The 26,041-nt window shown below is 45.6% G+C and overlaps 3 protein-coding genes across 3 annotated transcripts in view; all 3 read left to right on the forward strand.

Annotated features, from left to right (window-relative positions):
* LOC112562151 (E3 ubiquitin-protein ligase ZNRF3-like) overlaps nucleotides 1-11,099 on the forward strand; it is a 44,865-nt gene extending 33,766 nt beyond the window's left edge. Inside the window, exons 3-8 of the mRNA XM_025235214.1 lie at nucleotides 5,587-5,661; nucleotides 8,417-8,563; nucleotides 9,026-9,112; nucleotides 9,799-9,825; nucleotides 10,075-10,350; nucleotides 10,560-11,099. Coding sequence (XP_025090999.1) covers nucleotides 5,587-5,661; nucleotides 8,417-8,563; nucleotides 9,026-9,112; nucleotides 9,799-9,825; nucleotides 10,075-10,350; nucleotides 10,560-11,063 — 1,116 coding nt within the window. The 3' untranslated portion in view covers nucleotides 11,064-11,099. The remainder of the gene's footprint in view (nucleotides 1-5,586; nucleotides 5,662-8,416; nucleotides 8,564-9,025; nucleotides 9,113-9,798; nucleotides 9,826-10,074; nucleotides 10,351-10,559) is intronic.
* Nucleotides 11,100-11,448: 349 nt separating this feature from the next.
* LOC112562152 lies at nucleotides 11,449-17,847 on the forward strand. The gene is made up of 2 exons (XM_025235215.1): nucleotides 11,449-12,864; nucleotides 13,095-17,847. The coding sequence occupies exons 1-2, from the start codon at nucleotides 11,475-11,477 to the stop codon at nucleotides 13,148-13,150; spliced, it is 1,446 nt and encodes a 481-aa protein (XP_025091000.1). The 5' UTR covers nucleotides 11,449-11,474; the 3' UTR covers nucleotides 13,151-17,847.
* Nucleotides 17,848-20,531: 2,684 nt separating this feature from the next.
* Nucleotides 20,532-25,252, forward strand: LOC112562941. The gene is made up of 6 exons (XM_025236564.1): nucleotides 20,532-20,803; nucleotides 21,892-22,297; nucleotides 22,624-22,865; nucleotides 23,185-23,346; nucleotides 23,605-23,820; nucleotides 23,982-25,252. Exons 2-6 carry the CDS (start codon nucleotides 21,913-21,915, stop codon nucleotides 24,264-24,266), a joined length of 1,290 nt encoding a protein of 429 aa, XP_025092349.1. The 5' UTR covers nucleotides 20,532-20,803; nucleotides 21,892-21,912; the 3' UTR covers nucleotides 24,267-25,252.
* Nucleotides 25,253-26,041: the final 789 nt, after the last annotated feature.

A 26,041-nucleotide genomic window follows, 5' to 3' on the forward strand; every position in this document is an offset into this window, starting at 1 on the left:
TTTTGCTTTTGTGTGCTCGCCGCTTGACAATACAACAATTGAGCCGTTCACTTGCCTGCTCTTTGAGGTCGCCTCTTCTCCGACAGGCGTTTGAGTGCTCTTCCCTTGTCCCACTCAAGTGGCCTGACCCCCCTACCCCAGCCTCGGCCACCCACCCTCCACCCCAGCCTCGGCCACCCACCTTCCACCCCAGCCTCGGCCACCCACCCATCGGTTGGACGCTTTTGCTGCAAAGGGAGGATGGTGGCGCGGGGGGAAGGGGAGGTAAATGGAGGTAAAAAGGGGAGGTAAATGATTGAGTGTAAGTTACGTGACAAACGCAGGGCAGACAATCCAGTAAGTCCGATCGTGTGTGTGTTCCTTATGTTCGACAGACTTGAAGATGTGATAAGTAAAAGGACTGGAGGCGTGGGAGGGGTGGGTTGGGGGGAAAGGAAGGCGAGGGGGAGTGAGGGTGGTCGCGCTCGTGAACAGTTCAGGGGAAAAGGAACATTTAAAAACATTATGCATAAATATTATTTGAATACCTGAGTTACTTGTCCTTTTATACCGAAATCTTTCACTCGCACCTGCCAAGGTTGTTGGCAACCCACCCGTTATTACATCCACAAAGTTTGTTCAACCCGCAGGAGGAATACAAACAACGATGGCCATTGAGCTGTAATAATGTTTTTGTGAAAATGTTCTTCTGGTTCTGCCATACAGCAATCACATGGCACATCCATGAGCTTCCGCCATTTCCAGTAGCAAATAAGCTAGTTAGCGAGAAAGTCTGAAAGTATAAGCGTATGTGTCTCACTAGAATGTTCATCGCATGGTAAGAAATTACGACGAGCGAAAGAAGTCGTCTGTAGGGAAATATTTCAGGAGCCGCAACTCCCAGCCATCGACAGCTTCAAGTCCCGGACGTCCATTGTCCGAATAAAGATCCGCAATGTTCTCAGCATTCCTCATCACCATTTTTTTTCTTTGCCTACTCGAACCATCGCTCGCCTCGGGTCTAAGCAAAAGGAGTTGCGAGAAAGAAAGGGACCATTCACGGCCACGGGAGACATTAGCTTCGCTTTAACGCCCTTCGCCCTTTCAACTTCAAAACCCTTCAGAGGGTTTTTGAAATCACCGTAAATTAATTGACACACGGTCTCTTTCATACCGCGGCGGTGGAAGCCTGTTTGCTGTGTACACTATGCTCCGTTTGAAAAGATCGCAACCACTACAGTCTTCCCTGCCTCCCACCAACCACCACTTCACCATCCCCCGTTACCATTCTCTCACCCCTCCTCAACTTCCACTACCCACGTGGTAACGGGCAAGCCAGGGTATGTAAGGACTAGTCAGTTGAAAGGTCACAACACCACTCAGTAGGTGTTGGAAGAGGTGGAGGGGGTAGCTGACTAAGCACCACGTGTCTGTCACGACTTTACTCCGCCTTATCTCCATGGTACCTCCGGTGTTCATGAGCACACTTTTTCGTGAGCAACAGCTTCCAGACATTTAGCCGAAGCCCTTGTAGATGAAGCTTGGCAGTCATCTGCAATGTCCACAGTCATCTGCAATGTCCACAGTCATCTACAATGTCCACAGCTTGACGTCCATTGGCATCGGCGGCGGCCAGACCTGTGTCCTCGGTTCCTAGAGGAACCCACACTCCTGGAGGATTTTCTCCGTACTTCGCTCTGCATTCCCCAGGAGCACGTGCAGCTTCTGGTGTCGGTGGTGCTGTAGTCTGTTGTGACCTGTCCCGAGGCGGAGAATCATCAAAGGATCTGGACAAACGATGATAGGTGTGTCGTGGCTGGGTGTCACGGACCTTCATCACTGTAGGTGTGTGGCTAGGATGGACTGTGCATGTCTATTAGGCGGACCTAGTTTTAGTCTTACTTGTCTTCAGCCCCAGGTTTTATCTGCCTTCAATACCACAGTGTAAGGGTATCCACGGCAGTACTTTTTGTTGTGTAGTTTATATTTCTATGCTGCTGACAGCTTAGGTACCCGGTTATTGTTGGCAGCTTGCAGCAACACGGATATGGCATCTTTTAGGATTGTGCAAAGCTAGAATGTGGCATAAAATATAAATTATAGGTAATGTAATTTTTCTTATTGTGATCGGTTGACCCTTCGTGAGCACCACAATGTCTACAGACCCTTTTGGAAGTTTTTCCTGTATACCAACTGTTTACAGAAGCACCACAAGGCCACAGCGTTTACTTTAAAGCTTTGTTGTGGAGAAATTCTCTGAGCTAACCACTTCCACCCTCCCTTCCCCGAAAAAACTAGCCCAGTTTCAATAGTTAAAAATTACTAGAAAAAAGCTGTCTTCTGTCTGCTTTAGGGCTAATTCCACACCCCTCCTTCTTCTTCCCTCCACCACTCTCACCCTTTCCCCTCCCCCGAAAAATAAGAAGTTACGATGCTTGTGTGTCGGACGGATTTACCCTTCGTGTTCAGAGAGTTGCACCCAGCGACCTTTTCCATTTCCATTCATGAATCCCTGCCGTGATGGAGGTGGTGGAGGTAGGTACTTAGCGTGCCTCGTTGTCGTGTTGTTGACGGGCTGTGGAGGATCAGGAGTCACGGAGAGAAAAAAATGGGAGACAAACAATAGATTGAGTGTCGGTCAGTGTTCATCATAGCGGGTTTGTTTTTCAGTCTGACAAACAAGGAATCTTGGCTGAACCAGCAGTAAAGCTACCTCCGGGTAGTAGTTAGTTGTCCCCCCAAACATCATCTTGAGTAGAAGTATCTGTGGTCCACAGCTCGGCCTCCTTCCTCCTGTCGGGTACACTACCCTTCTGTCGCCGTGCATCGTATCGTCAGGACCACACGGTCTGTAATCGCTGACTGCAGTCGAGGCGTCGCCAGTCAAGAGGTCTCTCAACCCCCAGATTACGTGCAGACCGGGTAGAAGGCGGCGCCACCTATCGGTCAAGCCAGCTGGCTGGGGCCAGATGCACCACATGGGAGTAGGCGTTCACTGGACGGTTACAGCCACGCAGACAGACCATCTGAACGGTTATCAGCAGCTTATCTCGCGCCTACCGACCAGTGGGTGCATCGGGTCTAGCCAGCTTGCTCGACATACGGGTAGCGCTGGTTCTACCCGGGTAGTTCTAGCATGTAATCGTCTGAACTTTAATAAAAGTGTTGGGTGCAAAGGACGAGCAAAGTGTTTAGCCCCTTCTCCCACTTCCCGAGAATGAAAACTGAACCCCCGAGAACATCTTCCCTTGTGATTGCCTTTGGGGCCAGAGTCATGAAGCTGAGGTAGCCTAACCCCGGCCTTAGCTCTGAACCGGAATGGTTGCGGGTCTTGGAAACAGGCGTGGATATAAGAGGTCGGGTGATAGGAGGTATGATCCACAGATACAAAGTGTATGTTACTCTAAATTCCTGTTCTTGTTATTTTGGTCCTCTTTTGTGTATTTGATTTTATTATTCTTTAGTATTATTGTTTATTTTTCTATAGTTCATATGCTGTTTGTTTGTTTTTCAGTGTTTTCCTTGTGATGTCCATGTTTCATTCTTGTTCTTAGGAGAGCATGCGCTTTACAAATTACATTTACTATTATTACTATGCTCATGATTTGAGGAACCGAGCTCAAGGGAGGTAAACTCAGGAGTACAGATGTACCTCTGCATCTTAATTACAGCCCTCAGTCATGACCTTTTTTTTTTTAAAAAAAAAACATACTTATCAAGTCGGTTCGTGAGTTTTGATTGGTCTTGTCTTGTTGGGGTATGTCACATTATGCCAAGACGCCTCGGTGTTACAAAGTCCCACAACTCTTCTCTCCCCACAGTCCTTGTGTCCGAGATGTCGCCGAGGGAGATAACACTGGAATGTTATGTTGGCCTAATCTGTTGGTGGGTCTGAAAAGTTTCATCATCACTTCTCACCACGGGACCTTGTGTCCCTCCATGTGGCCGGACTGCAGTTGAGCGAAGAGCAACTTTTACTGATTAATTGCTGTTGTTTATTTATTTGTACGGGTACCAGGCATGAGTCCCATTGCACGGCAGGCTCAAAGAGGCCGGCTACTCCACATTTTAAAGACCTACCTTAGTAAATATTTTTTGAACCAGTGGTAGTACTGGGTTAATATCTACCCTGTGCCCTGCACCATGTCCTGTCCTCCAACGTCTTATCTTTGTTTTTCTTCTCACTTTGTCATCCGTCTTGTCCAGTCTGCCATCTTATTTAGTCCTCCATCTTGTGTTCTTATTTTCTGGTGTGTGTGTCGAAGTGTATGCTTGTCCCCTAGGGTTCTCACGACCCAAACTTCACACAGACCGGCGCGCGTGCGCAGTGGGGTATGAAGCTTTAATAGACACTAATACTCAGCGGCGGCAACTCGAACTTCTAGAGAAGTTTTCTCTCATTATTCAGTGGAAACGAAAATCATCGAAACGTGACTGGGATAGGGAATACTTCAACAGGGCCGCGGTAGATGTTGAGAACTGATACGCTCATTTCCTTTCTGCAGTGGAGTCTGTCCGGTCGTGCGTGCACATGTGTGATGCGAGCGCGCGTGAAGTGAAAAACAACAATAACAGGGAGCGAGGGCAAAAAAAAAACACCGCTCCTACTTTTGTGAGTGTTTCATGAAGCGAACAACTGAGGGACGACTTGTCGTTGTGGTTGATTGCACAGGGCAAATTAACTCATTCTGTTCGCTGTCCCAAATGGTGGAATGAATATGAATGAGAGGCCCTGCCGCTTATCTTAGCCCCGGTCTTAGAGGGTTGGGGGACGGTAAGGAAGCCAAGGACAGGAGATGGGCACCGCCCTCACACACGCGCAAAGAAAGTTAAACCCCCGAGGCAGAGGGGGGAATGCATGGTGTTCCCCTGAAAACCCAACTAGGTCATGAAGCCAGCAACTGCAGCGACCCCTCGTCCTGCACACCTGTAAACCTACCTGTAAACTCCGCATCCGGTTGTTTCCGTCGAGACTGATAAGTGTTTAATCACAAGCAGTCCTCGACTCAGACAATGACAAGCTGTGGCTCTTATTATCTACAGACGACGGAACGAGGCGAGACGCCAGCTGCGCCCAACGTCTTTACCTGAAGATTTACCGCAGGCGTGTTTTGCCACCCGACCTCACCCTCCTCCTTTCCTGCACCCTGCAAACGGCTGAGATAAACTCACCAGATACTCGTCTCCCCCCTCAAGCTTGAATAGTCCGCACGTTCAGCAGACGACACTCAGACCTGCTATCAGCAGCTTGCGCACATCCGTGACGTCACCAACGGTGTCCGAGCTCTGTTGGGTGTAGCCATGACAACGCATGCGTGTCCACGTGCGTTTTATTTTTACATAAACGATTCCCAGGATGAGGTTCTTGGCGTCATCTCGGCGGTCTTCCTAATAATTTTTTTTCCAGAAAATGTAGCGATTAACACAAAAGTTTTTTTTTCTCTGAACTCTAAAGGTCATGAGCGACCAAAATGTCCTCCGCAGTCCCGACTACATTTTCCTTTGGTTTGGGAAGACAAACTTTAAAGAACACGAGAATCCTGTATAGGTCACCTTATAATCCTGTCTTATGTTGTTGCTAACTAATATGTCCTTATTTCTCGGCAGGCCAAGAGAGCGCTTCAAAGGGGGGCAACCGCTGTTGTGCTGGACATCACGGACGACCCCAATGCAGCAGAACTGGTGAGAGAACTTACTGGCAGCTACTTACATTGAAAATGTTCGTCATCATTACATTCAGTTTATCATCTTGTTTGATTTTTGAATAAATCTGATTGGGGTGTGTGTTCGCCATGTTACGTCACACATTCTTACCTGTAGAATCGCTCAAGCAGCACAGGTAAGGGGACAGCTTGACTGTTGCTGCACGACAGGTGCACGGACCCGACAGGCGGCACGTTTGAAGTGGGAGTCTGCGAGGTGGGGAGATGGGGATGGGAGTAGGAGGAGGAGGAGAGAATGGCGGCAAGCACCTGTCTCTGCGCGCGCATAGCCATTGATTATCGGCCCTGTCCCCGGAGGGTGACGTCCTCTTGATCTGACACCGGCGCCGCGCGAGTCCAGGTAGAGAAGAGAGCGAGACGATGCCTCCGGAACAACGCATACCTTGTGGCTTGTCATGGCGGCTTCCCCATCCTTCCAACCCAAACTTTCCTCCCTTCCCTCATTCCGAGGCTCTGCCCTTCGCTTTGAAACCCGACGACGTCACCCACAGCAAGAGGCTGATGGGTAACGAACTGAGAAATGTCTTGCCCTGAAGGTGTGGAAACATTATGAGCAGATTTTTATCTTTGCTTGCATTATTAAGTTTTTAACATTATATTAAAACGGTTTTTTTTTTTTTTGTCTTGCATCCGAGGATAAAATCATTTTATATTTCTTATCGTCCTTCTTTCACTCACAAGAGATTAAAGTATTGCACTTTTCGTCTAACTTTTTTTTAAAAAATCGCCGACATAAGTATCTGTAAAAATAATACCTAATTAAATCCCGAAAATTCAGTTAAAGCACTCCACAATGTCGTTGGTGTAGGCCGTTATTTTTTGTCTCTCGTAGATATACTGAGGTCAGTTGCATCATAAATGTAATAAAGAAAGAATAACAAAAAGGTCCTGTATTTTCAATCTCCTTTTCCTCCTCCTGTCTTCCACGTTGCCATTTTCTATTCACGCCCCTTCCCCCAAATTTCCGGGGTGGAGATTTTGAACATTTATGATCAGAGTTATCTCCCCCACTACACACACACACCCAACTGCCACGTGCATTCATCTTCGAAGTCCGAGATTACAAACACCCGTTGTGTGTGGTATGCATGTCAGATCAAACGACATATCGAATTGATCAGCCAGTTGCCGGTCTCCAGGCCGATCCATCTTATCAGCTTCATGCCGTCAACGGGCGCAGGAGGAAGATTGAATATTATTGTCTTCAGCTGATGTCTGAGGGACAGGTTTTATGGATGATCCTTGTCGCGATAAAATTGTTCTCTGCTTTCAAGAATCATTGCGGCCAGCGCTCGTGCTTTTTGCCGAGCAAAGAAAAAAACGAATAAAAAAAAAAGGAATTCTTATTTCTCTGTGTGAACGAGGCTGGCGAATGAACGCACGGACTGACAGACAGACAAAGTGACAGCAAGCACCTCTGAGAACAACTTCAAAGGACCGCATGAAAAGTATTCCACTCGTCCGGTCGTACCCTGACTGGACGCTTGTCCAGGAGGGATATACGGGTATGTGGTGTACAGAGAGCAGACACGAGACGGTAACACAAGACCGTTAAGATCCGATCTGAACAGAGTCCAACGATGATTGTCTGCAGGCCATGGGGGGACTGGCACGGGACAGGTACCTTCCACAGGTGCCACACCGCTGGTCGTCTGATCAGTCATGCGCGACGGTCCTAGATTGTATCTGTTCCTCTTATTTTTTTTCTCTCTCCATCCAACGCCGAGTCTGCTTACATTATTCATTTGTTGCCACGATTGTTAGTGCGTTTTCGTGTTGGGACAAGAATGTATTTCCCACAATCTCTTCAAAAGAAACTGATTTTTGAGTGTTTGTTTGTGATCTTACCTGACCTACTTGCATCAGTGGGGGGGTTCCCCCGGGTCGACTTTTGCCGTTAACTCTATCCAACAGCGATGTTGTTATCATTTGATAATCTATGGTTTTATTTCAATCAAGACTTTTTCTTTTGAAGTGAATTAATGAAACACGTGCACTTGTGATGTCTCTACCCATACTTATCAAAGTTTTGGGCAACGGTGTAGGGTTCGGGTGAGGGGCACAATATTTCGGGTGGAAGAGGTGGATTAAGTGATGTTAGCTTCCATGCAAGTTGTTTTCTTCTTTCACCTTCCTTCCTTCCTCTAATCTTCCGCTGTTGCCTAGGACACGTGATCAAATTATACCTTGTCCAAATTTTGCGATGGACGGTACACACATATCGAAATGGTTGCCCCTGATATTGTTTCACCGGTAGTATATTAAAACTTGGATAATCTCGAAAGATAAAAATGCTTTAAGTCAGTGTTTTCCATCCATCCAAACCAACCTCATCTCGAATCCACGGCCCAACGGAATATTGCTGCTAAAATCAGAAAATACAAACTTTATTGATGTCATTGACTGTATCTGTTTTCGTCGCCGTTCATCAGACTGTTGACAACAACCCTTGTTCTGGATTCTTATGGTCATACTTTCTTGCTGTTAGTGTTTATATGTTGTAATCTCACTGTTTATCACATCCTGCGGTCTGCGTCCATTGTCTTTGTTCTTATGTTGAAATAACGGAGATAGTCGGTGGTTCATCTGATGACATCTTGTGTTTCCTGCTGTAATTGTGATCGTTTGCTTGCCTTTCTCTTGCTCGTCCTGTGGTTCAGCCCCTCCAGTCGATTGTTATCATCATGGTATGTTGTCGGTGTGGTTTTTTTCAGCTGAAGGACTCCTCGGACACGCTTGGCCGTCCTGTGGTCATCACGCGGGGAGCGGACGCCGTCAAGCTCATGAACATCGTCAACACTCAGTCCGAAGCACGCATCCGCATCATCCACACCAAGGAGCAGGACAACGAGGATGTGGAGGTAGGAGACGTCGTCCTTGATCCCTTTCTTTTGTTGTTGTTTACTTCTGAAGTATCATTTCTTTTCTCTCCTGATTTTGTTGATAGTGGAACACAGATGTCCGTAGTTTTGTAGATTTTTTTTGGTCTTATTTTTGTATTCTTTGGTTCCATTGGTCGTCATTACCTGATGTTGAAAAGATTTTTCTCTGCTCGTTCCTGACCTCATCGCCTGAGTTTACTATTGTGTGTCTGCGCACTAGACATTTGCAGTTCAATAATTAATAATATATAAACAATAATTTTGCGGTAGAAGATGGACATCGTCCTTACATCAGACATCAATGATTTCGCTTTCCAACAACCAAAAGGCGACAGATATTCTCTCCTTGACATTTTATTTAATAGATTGGACATTTTGGACATAGATTGAACATGAAACATGTTTTCATGCAAGTTATGTAGCTTGTTTGTATTGTTTCAGATCAGCCGCAAGGAATATTTTGGAATGGGTATCTTCGTTGCTGTCTTCCTGCTCTTCTGTTTGATCTGTGTCATCGTGTTGCTGAAGGTGAGGTTCAAACCCAACTTTGAATCGTGTTTAATTTAAAAAAAAATCGCAGGTATGGCTTAATCTTGTATGAGATTTGACCATTCTTTGCCAGTTCTTGGACGTCCAGGGATGTGTGAGATAGAGGTCCTCACCTTTCCACTGTCGTCTTCATGTTGTTTCTCTTCGTGAGACATTGTGCATCATCCAGTTTGTCATCTCAACTGTCAGAGAGCTCTCATGTGTAGCTTTTATGTTTCCACATAAAATTTATATTATATTAACATTTTATAACACTAGGTAATAGATTCGCCTTTTGGAATGTCCGCATTCTGGTGTTCACACCACACCTACAGGTATAATCTGAGGTTTAAAGCCCAGGTATGGAAATACGACCTGACCTATTTTTAGTTTTATTTGTCTCAAGAATGTGTGACTGCGGCCTTGTCTTTATATATACTGTCCATGTTTCCTACTTGTCTCAAACAGTGAGAACATGTTCCTTCGTTTACTTAATGTACTATATAAAGAAGACGTTCATCATCATCATCATCATCATCATCATCATCATCATCATCATCATCATCATCATCATCATCATCTATCGTTGTCTACAGTCGAACCCCTATTGTAACTGTTTAACGATTTTCAGAAGTTTTTCGTTTATGCTTTTGCAACTTTATTGTATGATTTTTGTTTGTTTTCAGTCAAAATGGAGGAACAGGGAGAGACAGGTATGTTGACACCTGTGACACAGTGCAGTGTAAAGTATTAGTTGACACCTTCCAGCCTCAGTTTGAAGCTGGTCACCGACGACTAACAAACAATATTGTGTTTTGTATTTGTCACTCACTAGCGCGCACGCCACACACACACACAGATATATTGTTCTGATACTAAGATTAACTAGTTTGTGATTGGGAGAGGGAGGATCATGGACTGCCGCCCTAAAACTGGTTTGTTTTTGTTGGGTTACGTGGCAGCTGTCGGTGACCAACCTGGCCAAACGCATGATCGCACAGCTGGGAACCCGGAAGTACGAGCACACGTGCCCCAAGCGCCCTCACGTGCCCCGCGCCTCCAACTCGGACACGAGCGTGCACAGTTCTGTGTCGGAGAGCTGCGCCATCTGCCTGGACGGCTACCACGAAGGCCAGATCCTGCGCGTGCTGCCCTGCGATCACGAGTTTCACCGCACGTGCGTTGACCCCTGGTTGGAAGCACACGGCACGTGCCCGCTGTGCAAGGTCCACATTGCTGTAAAGGAGCTAGAGCAAGCTAAAAATATATTTTTTTAAATTGTATGGAGTAATCTGTATTTCAGAATCCAATCTTATTTGCTTCATCTTGTTTATTATCTTCATCTTCTCCTTTTTCGGGAATGTCGTGATTTATCATTATCATCGGGTGATTGGAGTCCCTAGTGGACAGAGCAACGATGTTGAATCCAAAGTCGCATTCTGTTTCAGCGCACGTGCGGATTTCTCCGGAGAACGTGGACGTGGAGAACAATCGCCAGCCGGAGCCGCCCACCCTTCAGCCCGAGTCCGCCGCGGACCTGCCGCGCCGCATGGAGCCTCCGCCACCTGTGCCGCGCTTCCCGCCGCTGCTGCTACCGCCTTCCCAGCGCAGCCTCCGCGCCTCGCGCTGCTCGCTGCCTCATCAGCAGACGGACTGCACCTCTCTTCACCTGTACGCCGGTCACCGGAGGGTCGCGCGCGCCACGTGCGCCTCCTGCGACCCCGCGGTAACCCAGGCCTTGACCTCTGCTGATTCGTATCTGCGAGAAAGCTCGACGACCCGGTCTCTCTTGCCAGCGCGGTATGCATCGACGTGCACACACGTGCAGGAGTTCTCCATTCCCCACCTTCGCTCGTCTAGCTTCTCCGCGGAAAACGAGACCTTGGTGGCACGTGCGTCCAGGAACACACTGGTCGTGGTCGGGACCACCCGGGAGTCGGTCGCCTCATGAGGGGAGGTTCAAGGCAGCAGGACCCCACTGCGACTGCGAAACACGGAAATTTGAGAACCGAGTGCTCCGGGTACAACCGGAAAACCTTCACATCCTCCCATCCGGCACGACACTCGGGTATTCCTTCTGTGTCATCGGCGAACGTGACTGGTGCTCGCGCCCTGCCGAGTGACGCGCATTCCTGCGCCTTCCACCCGCCTACTCCGCAGAACTCGGGTGTGCAGGCGGTGCGCGCGTCCCTCCGCACGGACAGGGAGGATCCTACGTGTGACAGCGAGAGCGACAAGTGGGGGTCGTTCAGAAGTCTCAGCGTTACCGCCATGCGAGGTAGCAGTTCGTCTGACCCCAACCCCAGCGACACCAGCGTGGAGTGCGACTGCTGTGGGGGTGGTGTCGTCGTCGGTAAGGGTAATGGCATCAGCAGCAAGCAACCACACCCGCCACCTTCACCATCATCTCCATCACAACCACGGCGACGCAGCGCTTATCGACAGCAACCGCAGCACGTACGGGTCCAGCGAACCCAAAGACTCCAGTGACGTCAGCAGCTTCGACTCGCACGTGTACCAGGGTCGCCGGAGGTCAGGCAGCAGTGCTGAAGACCGCGAGTGCTGCCAGCGGCCGTCCACGGTGGCGACTGGGGTTCCAGTCTCGCTGCAGCCTGCCTGCATCACCAGGCGTGGCGGAGCCGCTGAGGCATCAGATCCGGTGGAACCAAGTGGTCAGCCTCGTTTCAGCATCGCGGACGGAGGAAAGGGTTGCCAGGAGTCGCGCGCGCTGGAATTGTATTTGTCCGCGCCCAAGAAGACCAGTGTCCTGGATTGTGTGTCGTGTGATAACCAGAACCTGGACAGGACGCTGTGCGTTCTAGCAGAGCGAAGGACGGGTAGCAGTGGCTGTGTGGGTGGGAGCGGAGATGCGGGTATTGTGGAAAACGGGTGCAGCAATAGTAACGGTGCTTTGGCTGGGAGTGGTGTGCGGAGGGGAAAGCGAGGACGGGTGCGTGAAGTTCAGGAAGTAGACACGAACCGCCCATTGGTGAAGTTAGGAGACGTGGGATCCGAACCTTCAGCTTCCTTTCCGTGGTCCATGACTCTCATGTCCTCGACCTCGGCACTACCTGACCCTGCCCGCAGAGGCTCGAACATCAGTGACATGGTAGTCTGGAGCCGCCGCACGCGCAACACGTTGTGCAAAAACCACGCGCCCCCTGTGACCTCAAGCCGGGATCAACGTGTGTCAGGTTCCCGCCATTTCCACCATCACGTGACTGGGCCTACGGTGACTTCGGGCCGCAAGGGGCGGAACGGAAGCGGAACTTTCGCGGCACGGAGCTCCAGCTACACACACAAACAGCGGCGACAGCAACAGGGCGCTGCATCCACCACTGCGACTACCTCGTCCGTGCATCACCCACGCCCTCACCACCACCATTACCGGTCCAACGGCGTGTCGCCGGCGATGCCGCTGCGGCGGTCAGCCTCCAGCAAGCGGTACATGTGGGCGGCGGCGGAGCAGAGGGTGAGTGGCGCTCACAGTCCCTCCTTGTGGACGTCCAGCTACCACCAGCAGTTCATCGAGCAGTGCAGCATCTGCGCGCAGCACGCCCTGCTGGTTGCCGCCACACAGATATGCAGCAGCGGTGGTGGTGGCGGTGGTGGTGGTGTTAGTGGTGGTGGTGGCAACGCGGGTGAGGTGGGGTTGTCGTGTAGCTCCGTGCATGGAACATACTGTCCGCTGTGTCAGCAAAGGAGCTGTGTGGTCCCCAAGCACTCCATGGTGCTCTTCACGCAGCCTCAAGGTACGTGCGCGCACACACATCTCACACACATCTCACACACGCACATACACGCACACAGACAGATTAGTATTTATTTTGACCATCAACTAAAACGAAGCTGAATGCAGGGCAGTGGCATACATTTTTTTTTTCAAAGAAATCACAGAATGAACGAGTGAGTGGACGATGTTGAAGTCTGATGATGAGCTCAACGTTTTTATTTATAATTATTTTTTTTCTTCTTCTTCCAGGTACGTTCATCACTATTCCTCTGTCGGAGAAATACAATCCTGTGAACGGAGTATAGCGCCCATTGTTGGTTAGAGCACCTCGCCTGCGACCTGATGGACATTCGTAGTCGCGAACCTTGACCTTTTCTGGTCTCGCAAAACTCTCGTGCAAATGTAAAAGTTCGAGACTAATGACACGCTTGAGAGACACGGGTGTATATTTCTTGCAGCAAGTGTTGGGAGTGTGATGGATGCGGTCTGTGTTCAATACCAACCCAGGATGCCTGCCGTTATGTTGCAGGAAGGTATCGTCGATCTTGTGATGAGACAAACTGGACACGTGACGAGATATTATACTGATGGGGGGATGACCCTTCTCTTGAACATGTTTGAGTCATTGCGACAGTCCAGTGTGAGCACTTGGAAGGTCCTACCTCCATACTGCATTATATATGTTTGTTGTACGATTGTGCTGTGAGAGAGAGAGAGGGAGGGAGGAGATGGTGTGAGTGTGAATGAGAGGAAGAGAGATATCACGACACATTCACGAATGAGAAGCGAGTGTGTAGACACCCTCCAGGCTGTATATTTCGGACACGTTGTAGGGTTGTGTAGATTGGTCCAAGCTGTATACAAGTAAGTTGCTACTTAAGTTTTTTCATTTATTTATTGGTATATTCACTTTTCCCTTTGGCCAGTTGGTTTTTCGGGACTATTCAGACAATCTTTTGTATATGTGAGCGGCTGATGTTACGATGTTAGCAGACGATATTTTACCCACAATTTGAGACCTTCCCACTTAACGATATTTGGAAACCATTGGAGACATTTGATTTTGACATCTGAGACAGCTACATGATGTCCGCCCGCTATTTATCTTTTTGTCAAATGAACTTGAAACTAATTATTTTAGTTGCTGTAGATGACATGTCATCTTTACATCACAGTTCCTGTCTACACTGGGTAGGAGGGTAGGAGAAGGTGGGGAGTGGTAGCACATCTGTACTGACATGATGGGGACGGTGGGAAGGGAGTCCAGTCCTGTAGCATCCAGTCCTGTAAGCCTATTCATCTGCAGTGTCACTGTCTCTTCTCCAACTTGACAGAAGGATAGTTGCTTTTATCCAGGGGTTAGATGTTTTAGCGACGAGGGGAGATGAACATTGGGGTGGAACTCAGTCGATACCCGACTCCGCACTGTCGCTTGCTCTTCTCTCTGTCTCATGGATTCTGTCTCAGAGAACGACGCTTGTATTCCGTAACACTGATACATTGCAATTTCTTCTGCGTAGTATTTTTTCCCCAATGGAAACCCTGAAAACACATTAAAACACAAAAAAAATAAACAAGCCATAGTCAAGGATCGAACCATAAGCGAAAGGAGTGATCGGAATAACGGGTGTGGTTTTCCCGTCCATCAACTGCACCACAAACGCACGTGTTTGCACACTCCATCATAATCGGCTTTAGCTATCAGATGATATCGGCACTATTTTCTGAAAACTAATTGTACAAGCAGACCAAAATTATTATTTTTTTTTTTTAAATTCTGAAACGAAATCACTAAGCTTATCCAGCACCGAGGGGCTTGAAAACATTTGTTGACATTTCACAAGAGCGATGAGGATTAACTAATTTAATGTTATTTAGGTTTGACAAGATAATTTTTTTTCATTAAGCTTTTTGCAAAATTTACGAAAAAAGGGTTTATAAGATAATGTTTTTTTTATATCAAAGGCACAATTTCCTAAAGAAATAACGTGATGGTATTTTATATGGTTAAAATAATACCCGAGCATACATATGATAATTTTCATATTTTCTTCTTACATCTTTACAATCAGGGTAACAAACTTTCACGCGATTAATTTCTTAAAATAGGCATCAAGAAAAAAGTGTCTTGTGGAGCGAATCGGTTGAGTAAAAGTACTTTTCTACAGATGCACATGTCCTGACAGAACACCGCCCACCCGCCCAAGACAACAGACACATTCTTTATCGCAAAAACTTTACGGCGATGAGTTATTTTTACTCCCACCCCTTCATGCTCCTCCCCACCCCTTTCTCCTCCTCCTCCTTCACTCCTCCTCTCCTTCTTATGACACAACGGAATTTCTCTTCCTTCCATCCAAACCTTCTCATGACCCACTTTGCGGAAAAACAGTACTGACCGACCTTAACCTTTGCCCCCGACACTATGAGTGGGAATACTTTGCGCAGAGGTGCTTTGGGATGCAAATAGTTCTCAGGTGTCGGTATCATGATGGAGCCATACGTGACACAAAGCAGACCTGTGGTCGCACACACTTGTATGTTACGGGAAAACACCACTTGACTGATCTGCTCCTGTTGACCTTTGTCAGATCCCAAACTACTTTCTGTTGGTCTGTTGGTTCACACAGCCCTCGGCCTCACAGACCCACATTATCCGCCGGCAGGGACAGTTATATTTCAAAAAAAAAAAAAAAAGCAAGGGCTGTATAATAATTACATGAAGTGCTCTAGACTATATCAGGCTATAACACATGTACTGACTTCGCGCACCCGGAAGCTTATTGACCTTATTGACAATTCTAATAAATAACTGAGTTCTAATAAATAGTTTTAATTTCATTCATAAATGTTTTTAGACAGAATTTTACCCAGACAGAATGGTACTGTGAGGATCCCGTTATTTTTAAACACCAGTGATGTAAGATGAAAGACATGTCGACAGGGCGCAGAAGTTGCTCACCTTACATATGAATTTGTTAATAAGGGAGGTTGGGGGTATCCGATAGAAGGCAAGCAGTACTTGAAAACTAATCCAGCTGCGGAAGGTCACGTGACTTACGTTTCGTGCGTTCCAGTGATAGACGAGCTCAACTCACCCTTCGCACCACAACACTTTCCTCGGAGTTAGGCTATTTATAGGCACTCGACATTCGATGCTGGCAGCGACGTAAAAACAAAAACTCGGGGAGAAGAGCGAGCGATGGTAAAAAAAAAAAAAAGTTTATTTAATAAGTTCTTTGAAAGTTGAAAAAAAATATACATTTGCGTCAATGGGGGTTGGGGAGTACGAGTCGCGTGGTCGTTTGTAACCAGACAGCGAAAGCATGAAAGAAAGGAGGAAAGTAATTGAGAGAAAAAAAATAATAGAGGAGATGACCCCTTCAGATTTTGGTACTCGCTTTTCTGAATTATTCGTTGGCTAAGTTTTCATCAATATTGGCATCACCTCTTTTCTGTGTGGAGTCATCGAAGTACCCGGCAGGGTTGGGAGTAAGGAGTTTAGGATGGAAGTGGAAATTATCGAAGGCATCGAACACTTTGCTGTCATTAGTCCACAGGTGTAGGAGGGCAGACTGATCCCCTGTCTCCTCTCATTCTTACTCTTCGTTCAAATGCTTCCATGGCGGGTGCTTTACGGGAAGAGGCAGCTTCAAAACATTGAGCGGGGAGAGGACGGGGTGACTGCAAGGTATCCACACTACGTGATGCAAGCCCAAGGTCTCAAGCGCGTAGGACGTAAGGTAAACATCCAAGCAAGCACGTAGCTGGTAAACAGCTGAACTCTGGCACGTAGCTGGTAAACACTGAACTCTGGCACGTAGCTGGTAAACACTGAACTCTGGCACGTAGCTGGTAAACACTGAACTCTGGCACGTAGCTCGTAAACACTGAACTCTGGCACGTAGCTGGTAAACACTGAACTCTGGCACGTAGCTCGTAAACAGCTGAACACGTGGTCTTTGCTGTTGGGTGTTCATTCGTCATTTTGTTTTGGTACGAGTACCGCCGCATTGTATATTTATATTATCTCCTCGATAGACCGACCACAATACAACCTTGCTCATAGGGGTGGGGAAGGAAGCAACGTGTAATATATCCAGCAGTGTAGTCAGATATAAGGGTACGAGCTATGCTCATGATCGAAACTACGAGGCGGGTATTTCTTCACCCAATCGCTGTCTCAAACACGCACTTACGAAAGCCTTACTGGTTGCTATAGAAACTGCACGTGCGGGTGTAAACGTGCATCCTCGTGATACCTCCGGGTGCACGAACAAGGGGAGAGAAGTCTGATCAGTGCCACCCGGAGTGTTAGCAATGCACGTGGTGAGTGCGCCCTCGTGTTCTCCTCCACAAATCGTCCTAAACACTAATTAACCCGAGTTGCGGCCATCACGTAAATGGTAAATGTATTGTAAACTGTTCCGTCGATTACTGTGTAATTATTGTAATTAATTAAATATTGTCATTAATTTTATGACGCGTGGGCGAACTGTCTGATATTTCAACCACTCCCATCGTCTGTACTAGCAGCAACATCCTCGATTCGCGCTGTTGTTTTTTTTTATGTGCACTTGTCGAGTCGACAATACCTACCTCTTACGTACATAATGTGCAAATTACCAAGTATTTGGTTTGGAAAATGTGACAGTGAGACCTTTTTTTGTACATTTTATACATATTTGGTGTGAAGAACGTTTTGAATGTGTGTGAGAGAGAGAGAGGGGCGCAGTCGTGATGAAGGAAGAGATGACTTGGGGCGAGTCTAGGTGTGTAGACCCGAACAAGATGGCGCGACTTACTGTTGATGTTGCGAGTCTGTACTTGATAGATGTGAAAAGATTGTGTGAACGACTTCACTGACAGTCTGTGTTTCATGGTGTGAAAGGATTGTGTGACGAGTTGGCAGTCTGGGTGTGACATGAATGCCGACAGAGGTATTACTTATTGTGGAGGATGGGATGATGATGTGCATGCTGAAATAAAAATGTTAACTCTTGTCCTTAATTGTTGTCATGGTGTTGCACCATTCTTGTGTGTGTGTGTGTGTTTTTTTTTTTGTTGTTTTTTGTTTTTTTAACTTTTCTTCCATCTCCTTTGGCTTCATTTGTGCCCCTTCCTGTCTCTTCCACCTCTCTTCTGTGGGTGTGCATGTTGGTGGAGTTGGTGGTGATGGTGAGGATCCATGCAGTAACTGCTGGTGATGTGCAAGGGGTATCGCAACGACGAGAATGATTTCCATATAGGATGGATGGATAAATGAATAAATGAAGTCTTCTGGAGGAAAACTGTCAAATCTCTTGTCATATCAAGCGTGTTGTTCTTCAAAGCCAGAAATCATCGCAACTAAAGGTGCTAACATAGAGTTCGTAATCAGTAATGTATAGTTCAGCTCTCAAAGGATCGCCGTTAAACAGGAAAATGTAGTACAGATAAGAATAATACATATTTCATGATACTAGAATAATATAAATATCCAGTTTCAGGATGAGAAAATGTGATAAATATGTATAGGGGTGAATACACAAACAGCAAGTTTCAGTCTGAAAGTTTGTATTTGTCAATGGCAAATATCAGGGTTGTTAAATCAAACGTTCCATATTAAAATATTATTTTCAAATCCTTTTTTAGTTATCGTTTAAATACACAACAACATAGTGATTTATTGTGGCCGCCGGTCTTCATTGCCATAATTCAAACTTGCCTGAGGTTGCTTTGGAGACCATCTGACAAAAAGTGAGGCTAATTATTCCGCGCATGCCGAGACATGCGAAAGACATGTAAAAATAATTGGTGTTGAAAATTCTCACAACGGTAATGTTAAAATAAAGGCAGGAGAAAAGTATTATCTGTTTTCCCGATTTTAAATGCCTAAAAACTCTGAAGTCGAAAATTGTGATTGTAAGAGATACGAAGAGAGAACTTCGTTCTGACAGCAAACCCAACAGAATGCGGTCGACACATCGTATCAAGATTTTCAGATAAATGACCTGTGTATAATCAGCAAGATCCCAGTATCATATCATGGGTATGAAAGAGAAAACATACTAGTGTCTCCATGACGAGCAACACAGTCATCGTGTAATCTCGAATTTCTTTGCAAGGCTTAGAGAAAATTAATTTAAAAGATGCGTGTTGCAGCCTCAGGCATTCATTCCGAAATAACAGTTAAGATAAGAGAATCAGTGAAGTGTGAAAATTACCATTGCTGAGAGAGATACATTAATAAATATTCATAAAACTGTCGCACAATATGCATATATATATATTTTTCAGGAACGATGCCTTGCAGTGATGTTTTGCCTTCTGCCTTTTAAACTTCACATGTGCTTGCAAAAAAAAAAAACAACACAAAAACAAACAAAACAAATAAAGAAAATCACCAAAAATGTATACAGCAATAAATACGAAATAATATTTCCTATGATTTTTACGAGCAGCGCTTCCACCCTCCCTCGCCTCCTCCCAACTTTCCCCCTACACACATAAAGAAATATGGACAATAATTTTCATAGCATTAAAATGAGTCGTGCAAGCACATAAATAATTTAGCTAAATATTGTTTTAAACTAGTTAATTATTAGAAGCCCTCAAAATTATTAAATAAATTAATTATGGATTGCTTGACTCAATTACAGACACAGACACACGAAGGTGTAACACACACACACGTCAACATGTTTGTGATTTTGTCTGTCTTGATACAGTGGCATTCATAACATAATAACATCTAAAAATATCTTTGTAATAAAACTTTATTTCAGCTTTCAGAAATGTCGCTAACACTTTATAAGACTAAATAAACACTTTAGAATACAGCTTTTTAAAGATAACCGAATTCTCATTTATTCGTGCGCAAAGGACGACAATCTTTCACAACAGGTGCAAACACCCGAAAGTTGAAAAAATACCCGTTTGAATACGGTAGTAAATTGTCTCAAGTCCAAACGATACTTGTTCACTACAAAAACAACAACAACAAAATCCACAGATTAAGGCGGGGCCCTCTTCACAGTCGTCTCTTAATGAAGTTTTCATAGGTATATATCAAGGGAGAGCACTTCTAAAAAACTTGATCTTCATCGAAGCCTTTCTTGTTATTTCCCTTTAGTTGCATTACCAACCTCTACTGGGTCTACCCTGTAAAGTGACACGGTTAGGATTTTATACATTTTTTTTTTTATTGGTTAGGTATGTCACGAGAGTGTGGATCATGTACGTAACAACTTTTAATCTTTCCCTTTATTAAAAAGAACTCAGGATTATAAATATTCACCTTGCTCACCAACCCCACGATGACTATTTTTAGTTTGCTTTACACATTAAGTCACATTAGTCATCATCACGCACATGGCACAAACATTCACTCTTTTGTATCCATTTTGTAAAACTGTGATTTGTTCAGTTCCATTATCCTGACTACCGTCATCAGAAAAAAAAAATTGTTCAAAAACTAAAACTGTAAGAACAGTATGAGAAGCACCCTTTTTTTTAAAAAAAAAAAATAACGCATGCACAAAGCCTCCACATTTCTTTCAGAGATAGAGAATAAATCACAGCAATAATTTATAAAAGTACACTACAAATGATTTCGAAACCTTTAGACGGAAGGGTTGTGCACGACAAGGAAATAATCTTAATAGCTTGGCGTGTGTACTGCGGAAGCAAAGGGCGGCTACTGTACTGTGCTTGGCAGAGCGGTTCCCAGTTATCGTTCTTTGTCAAACCGTCGAAGCAGAACACTTCGCCCATCATTTCTGTTTCTCGCTTCGGTTTCACCACCACAACCACAGCGATTGTGCAAAGGTCGCGAACAGTACTCCAAGGAGTTGGTTTTGTCGCAAACAGACGCATCGTGTGGTGCAGCACAGTCCCAGCCGCCATGCGGTCGTGAGACTCACTTCCGACTACTCAAGGGAGAGCAGCAGGCATTGTGTTGTAACCGACAGCTGTGGGTGAGAACAATTATACACAATATTCTCGCCGGTACTTTCCGCCAGCTTGCTTTCGTTTCTTTTAAGGTTAGTAGTTTAGTAACTAGTCACGTTTGGTTTATCGCGCAGTGATTGTTTATGACATCAGCTGATAACAGGCGCCAGGGTATATAAATGTCAGTCATTTAAAAAATGTTGTCTAGTATTCATTAGCATGTTCCGCTTAATTAACAATGAAAGAGGCTGGTGTGACAGGCATGCAGGTCATGGCACTAACAAGACTCCTGTCTGGGCGGGAGGTTGTGTTTATATTTACTCATCGGAAATCTCCCATGAGTGTGGAAACCCTCGCTTGCAGTGACGTCAGACCTTTTTTAGCTTTGTACAGGCACGAGGTCGGGTATTCTAGTCATTGAACTCACGGCACATCGTGAGTGGGGCACAGGGCACTCTAGTTATTAAATACACACACAGCATATCGTGATATCTATTCGTTAAACAAGTGGTACACGACAGTCTTTTCGTGTGCGTGTCCGTGAAATGCTATTTGACCACCGTTAACATACCAGACGTTGACCTGCTGACACGATATCTCTCCGGTAAAACACTCTTAGATTGCCAGGACGAAAAAGTACGACCTTTGGGTGGAATTTTTAGTTGTGTTGTTTTAGACCACTTCTCTCAGTGTTTGTTTAAAGATGTATATCAGAGAGAGAGAGAGAGAGCGTGTAGTTAAAATCATTACTGTATTCCTATCCACTTCAGAGGAGGCCATCATTCTCATAGACATTGAATTTTTCAGAAGCACTAAATCGGCCGTACTTTGCATGTGCACTTCTTTTATTTATCATCTAGAAAAGTGTGTATGAATGGCAGGTGATAATTATTTAAAATCACGGAGATGAGTAATACAAAGCTCCAAGTCCTCGTGCAAGGGAGAATACCGAGAAATCGCATCATGAATATACAATGCCATTAAACTATTGTTTAGGGTGGGAAGGGGCTATAAAGTTGATAGAGAGAGATGCATGAAGCCCCTCAAGATTAATACCAGTTTTCATGAGTGCTACATCTTTTGAAAACTTAAACATTTTCTTGTTCTGTTACAGTTTGTGTCATCGAATGAAAACATGTGCTGCACAACCTCAACACGCAAGAAATGTTTTTACGCAGTCTTAATTGTCACGGACATTATAGACCTTCTCAGCGATTGGCTGTTTTACTATGACCTTAAGGTCACAGAAAAAGGCCTGGTGTACGGTCCACCGGAAGAGGCGACTCTCAAAGCCCTACTTGCCTTCTGCATCGTCGGAACAGCCGTGTTTGTGTTTGATGCTTTGGTTCTGGGCTGTACCCTGTTCAGGAAGAACTGCCTGTTGAACACGGACTGGGTGTCGCTGCTGGCAGTCATGCTGGGGGATCTGCCGCAGATGAGCATCAACGTCTACATCGCCTACTGCCGGGAAGAGCCCATCAGCTACTTCCAGCTAGTAAAGGCTTCTGTTGTCATGGCGGGTAAGGTTGACAGGCAGTTGATGTCGTGCTCCCCGTCATACAGACACGTTAACAATATGGCGTCTTGGGTAGAATATGCCCTCGCGAAAAACACTTTATAACAAGCCAGGCAAATGAAAGCAGCTGATATTTCGCTATTGCATTCTAGCAAATGTCAATGAATCATGGCACTAATTAAAGATCAGGGATCGAATTGATGATAATATTGATAAATGCATTTTGTCTTTTGGCTTCCGACTAGTCGATAAAACTTTCAATAATTTTTTTAGATTAATGCTAAGGTTTGTGGTTTTTTTCCCCTTCCAACTTCCCCCCAACTCAACCAGCTATCCTCGTGCGCATCTTCATCGCGGTGGTCCAGTGCCGTCGACACACGAAGAAGACGAGCATTTCCAAGGGAGCTAAGTGCGTGAAGGGGACGCTAGTTGCCGTTCTTATCCTCAACCTGGCGCTGGCCACCTGCGTGTTTGTCTTCACGCAGACCAAGCGGCATGTGAACGGGGAACTGGTCTTCAGTGTTCCCGAAAATGTTATCGATGACAAGTACGATGACCTGCGCTACTTCGAGGTACAGTATTCTCTGCCCTTGAGCTGATATTCAGTATGCTTGAGGCAGAACGTTCATTCGTTAGTTGATTATTCTGTACACCTGGGGTGGAATATTCTGTATAGTTTCTGTATTCTCGAGGTACAACATTCTGATGCTTGAGGGTACTATATGCTGTCCTCTTGAAGTAAAACAGACGGCAGATTGTCTTCTGGACTGTCTGAATAATTGCTTGTTTCAGCTACTTAATTGATGCTGCTGATGATAATTTGTAATGAATTTGTTAATGATTTCACTCTGTTGTTAATGATTTCACTCTGTCACCTGCTCGACTGTGCAGAATGTGAGCGTGTTCTTCCACCACCCCTACTACGGGAGCAAGGCCCACTGGGTGCATGTCATGTCCATCAATGACATTCGCGGCCAGCAGGACATCTCTATGTCTTTCATCTACAGATACGAGAAGAATGCCACGCACCTCATGTTCGCCTTATGGGTACAGGTAGGTCGAGCAGCTTCAAGTGCTTACAGAATTCAGTGGTGAGAGCAGTGCTCAGACTTCTCTGTATACAGAAATAGAACAGGCAGGTCTTACATGTTCTCTGATTAGCTAATATGCTGTATATAAAAATACTTATGTATATTTCTAGAGGTATTTTATTCATGGATTTCATATTTAATATGTCGAAGTCACTGTATCAGTAACTGCCGTGATCTGATTGGATGCATGATCACCATGACGACGCTTTTCCTCTTGAAGAAGCTGCCAAAGTGGAGGGCAAGCGCAAAGGACTACAGACCGCCGGAATGTTACGAGATGGACATGGAGACGAGGGTCATTAGCGCTGTCAACACGGTCTTGTGTCAAAGGTCACTTTTCATCGCACCGACCAGCGTGTACGCCACGTTTCAGTTCACCCCACCAGGCTTCATTTTCCGGCGAAAGATCTTTGGCGACATCCAGTACAACTTTAAGGTACGATTGCTTTTTTAAGATTTTAAATTTACTTTTATATTTTGAAAAGTTAGCAGGACAAAATTCATATTTAAAAAAAAAAGATAGCGACACTTGATTACATCCCCATTACGACTTCAATCTCGTCTTCATCCCCACAACCGCTCAAAACCTGCTTTCAGGTCAAGGTTAACGGTACGTGCGACTTCGTCGACATCATGGCAGATCGCGAGGGTCCCGTGAACCAGCCGACTATCCACTACTACCGCCTCAACAACACCCTCGCCAACTACACATCGCACCACCTGCTGCTGGAGGACGGGCAGCCGCACTTCTTCCGCTCAGACCAGCGCCACCTTGTGGACATCGCCGGGGTCTGGCGCACGGGCTTTGGGCACTGCGAGAGTTTGGGTAACCTGGCCCCCACCATCAACCGAGCCATCGCGATCGACTGCGACGAATGGTGACGAGTGTCGTCGGAAGGTGGTAGCTGGGGGAGGGGATTGAGGGGAGGAAGGAGTAAGGCGTGAAGAGAAGACTGTAAGAAATCCTGGGTTCGGATGCTTGATGGTTCATGCGACCATGAAAATGTTCACAATGGACATAAACAATTTATGAGTGCAATTATGAATGGAGTACTGATGTTTTACGTTGACGCACAGCGAGATGAGCTGAGTCACCGTGGCTCCCATCACGTGTGAACATACACAGCCACACAAAAATGCGCGCACACACACACACACACACAAACACACACACAAACACACACACAAACACACAGACGAACTCACGCGCACACAGACGCACACTATGGACTATGGGCGAGTGTATAATGCACCTACCTTTCGTGCGAGCGTGTAGGACGCCCCCTAGTGGCATTGCTGCTGGTATTACATCACTGCAGGTCCAGTAACATTGTTGCACGAGCTTTAAAAGTTAATTTCTTGCTTACCTGGCTTGTGATTCACGTGTAAGTCCCAAGTACTGTAGAAGATTGTATTCCTTTGCACGTGCCAAAGACTTCAGAGAACAAACAATTCTTCAGGAAATTTTATTTTTTGAGTTTAAATTTTAAACGTTTATCTTAAACGTATTATGTTGAGCTTTTATCTTATTTTATAAACTCTGGATCTGCACAACCACTTTACCTGTAAAATACGATTTCTTTATTTTCCTTTTTAACACCTGTAAGCTTTTGTGCTGTATGTCAACGTGCATTCTGTACACACAGCTTTACACTTACTGCACGAGAATTTGTAGCAACTAGAGTAGGAAGACATCTTTGTTCCTTAGCAGCATGGAAGTGTCAGGGTTCTTGAGAAAGGGATTCATTTGTGTCGTTCTTTATTCAATGTCCTCCTTATGAACGAGTCGGGGTGGGGAGGGGCAGTGGCCTGTGCGTTTGTCAGTTTGCTAGTCGTGGTAGCTGTGTGAGAATAAACTGATCAAGGAATGTGTGGTGTTGCTTTATTCTGGGTATGCATGATAAACCACTATCCTGACTGGAGGCGGGTGTGCTCACTACATGGGAGGAATACTTTTATATTATAACACCTGGAAAACGGTGTGTGAAATGGCAAACAGTTGATCTCAGAAGTCGCTGGACAGGTCCAGACTTTGGCATTACTAGAACTAGAAGATTCACACCTGCTTAACTGCAAACTTCTAAACGATTGTCGAAGATGTTTCTCAAAGGAGGTCAATGTCGCTGAACCTTCTTGTTAATATGAAGATGGTGAGCTCTAGTATCCGGCTTTTGATAAAACGGATAAGTTTTGTTCTCACTTTTAACAAACTGTACAAGTGAAAATAGACTATGCTATGCAATTGTCTTTAGGTAAATACGAAAATATACTAAACTGTTCACTTGTCTTGATGGAAATACAAAAATTGACATAGAAGTCTTTGAATGTAAGCCTGAAAGTAAACTATTCTCTGTCATCTCTCCAAACACACATGTGCATGTATTCAGATACACATATATGCATGTAGACATACACACTTGCAGACTCCCACACATTTTTTTCTCTCTCTTTCACGGAATCTACACACAACCAGGGGGAAATTTCCGCCTTAATGAGCTCGCTACTGCCGGAAATATCATCAGCTACTTTCGGTTTCGTGTGGAGTCGAGCACTGAGACACATTTTACTCCCCCGCCTTCTCGCATCCTGAAACCGAAAATGACAATTCTTTGTACTTTCCGCAATAAATACAGTGTAATACTTTACTACGCCTTCCA

Source organism: Pomacea canaliculata, linkage group LG4 (assembly GCF_003073045.1).
Source record: "Pomacea canaliculata isolate SZHN2017 linkage group LG4, ASM307304v1, whole genome shotgun sequence".
Taxonomy (NCBI): Eukaryota; Metazoa; Mollusca; class Gastropoda; order Architaenioglossa; family Ampullariidae; genus Pomacea; species Pomacea canaliculata.

Bases quoted from the DNA above. Each gene is read 5' to 3' on its own strand.
- LOC112562941 (XM_025236564.1), top strand. From the start codon at position 21,913: ATGTGCTGCACAACCTCAACACGCAAGAAATGTTTTTACGCAGTCTTA. The intron at 22,298-22,623 runs GTAAGGTTGACA...CAACTCAACCAG, and splicing joins GGCTTCTGTTGTCATGGCGG to CTATCCTCGTGCGCATCTTC. The intron at 23,347-23,604 runs GTAGGTCGAGCA...TTCCTCTTGAAG, and splicing joins TGTTCGCCTTATGGGTACAG to AAGCTGCCAAAGTGGAGGGC.
- LOC112562152 (XM_025235215.1), top strand. From the start codon at position 11,475: ATGGCATCAGCAGCAAGCAACCACACCCGCCACCTTCACCATCATCTC. The intron at 12,865-13,094 runs GTACGTGCGCGC...TTCTTCTTCCAG, and splicing joins GCTCTTCACGCAGCCTCAAG to GTACGTTCATCACTATTCCT.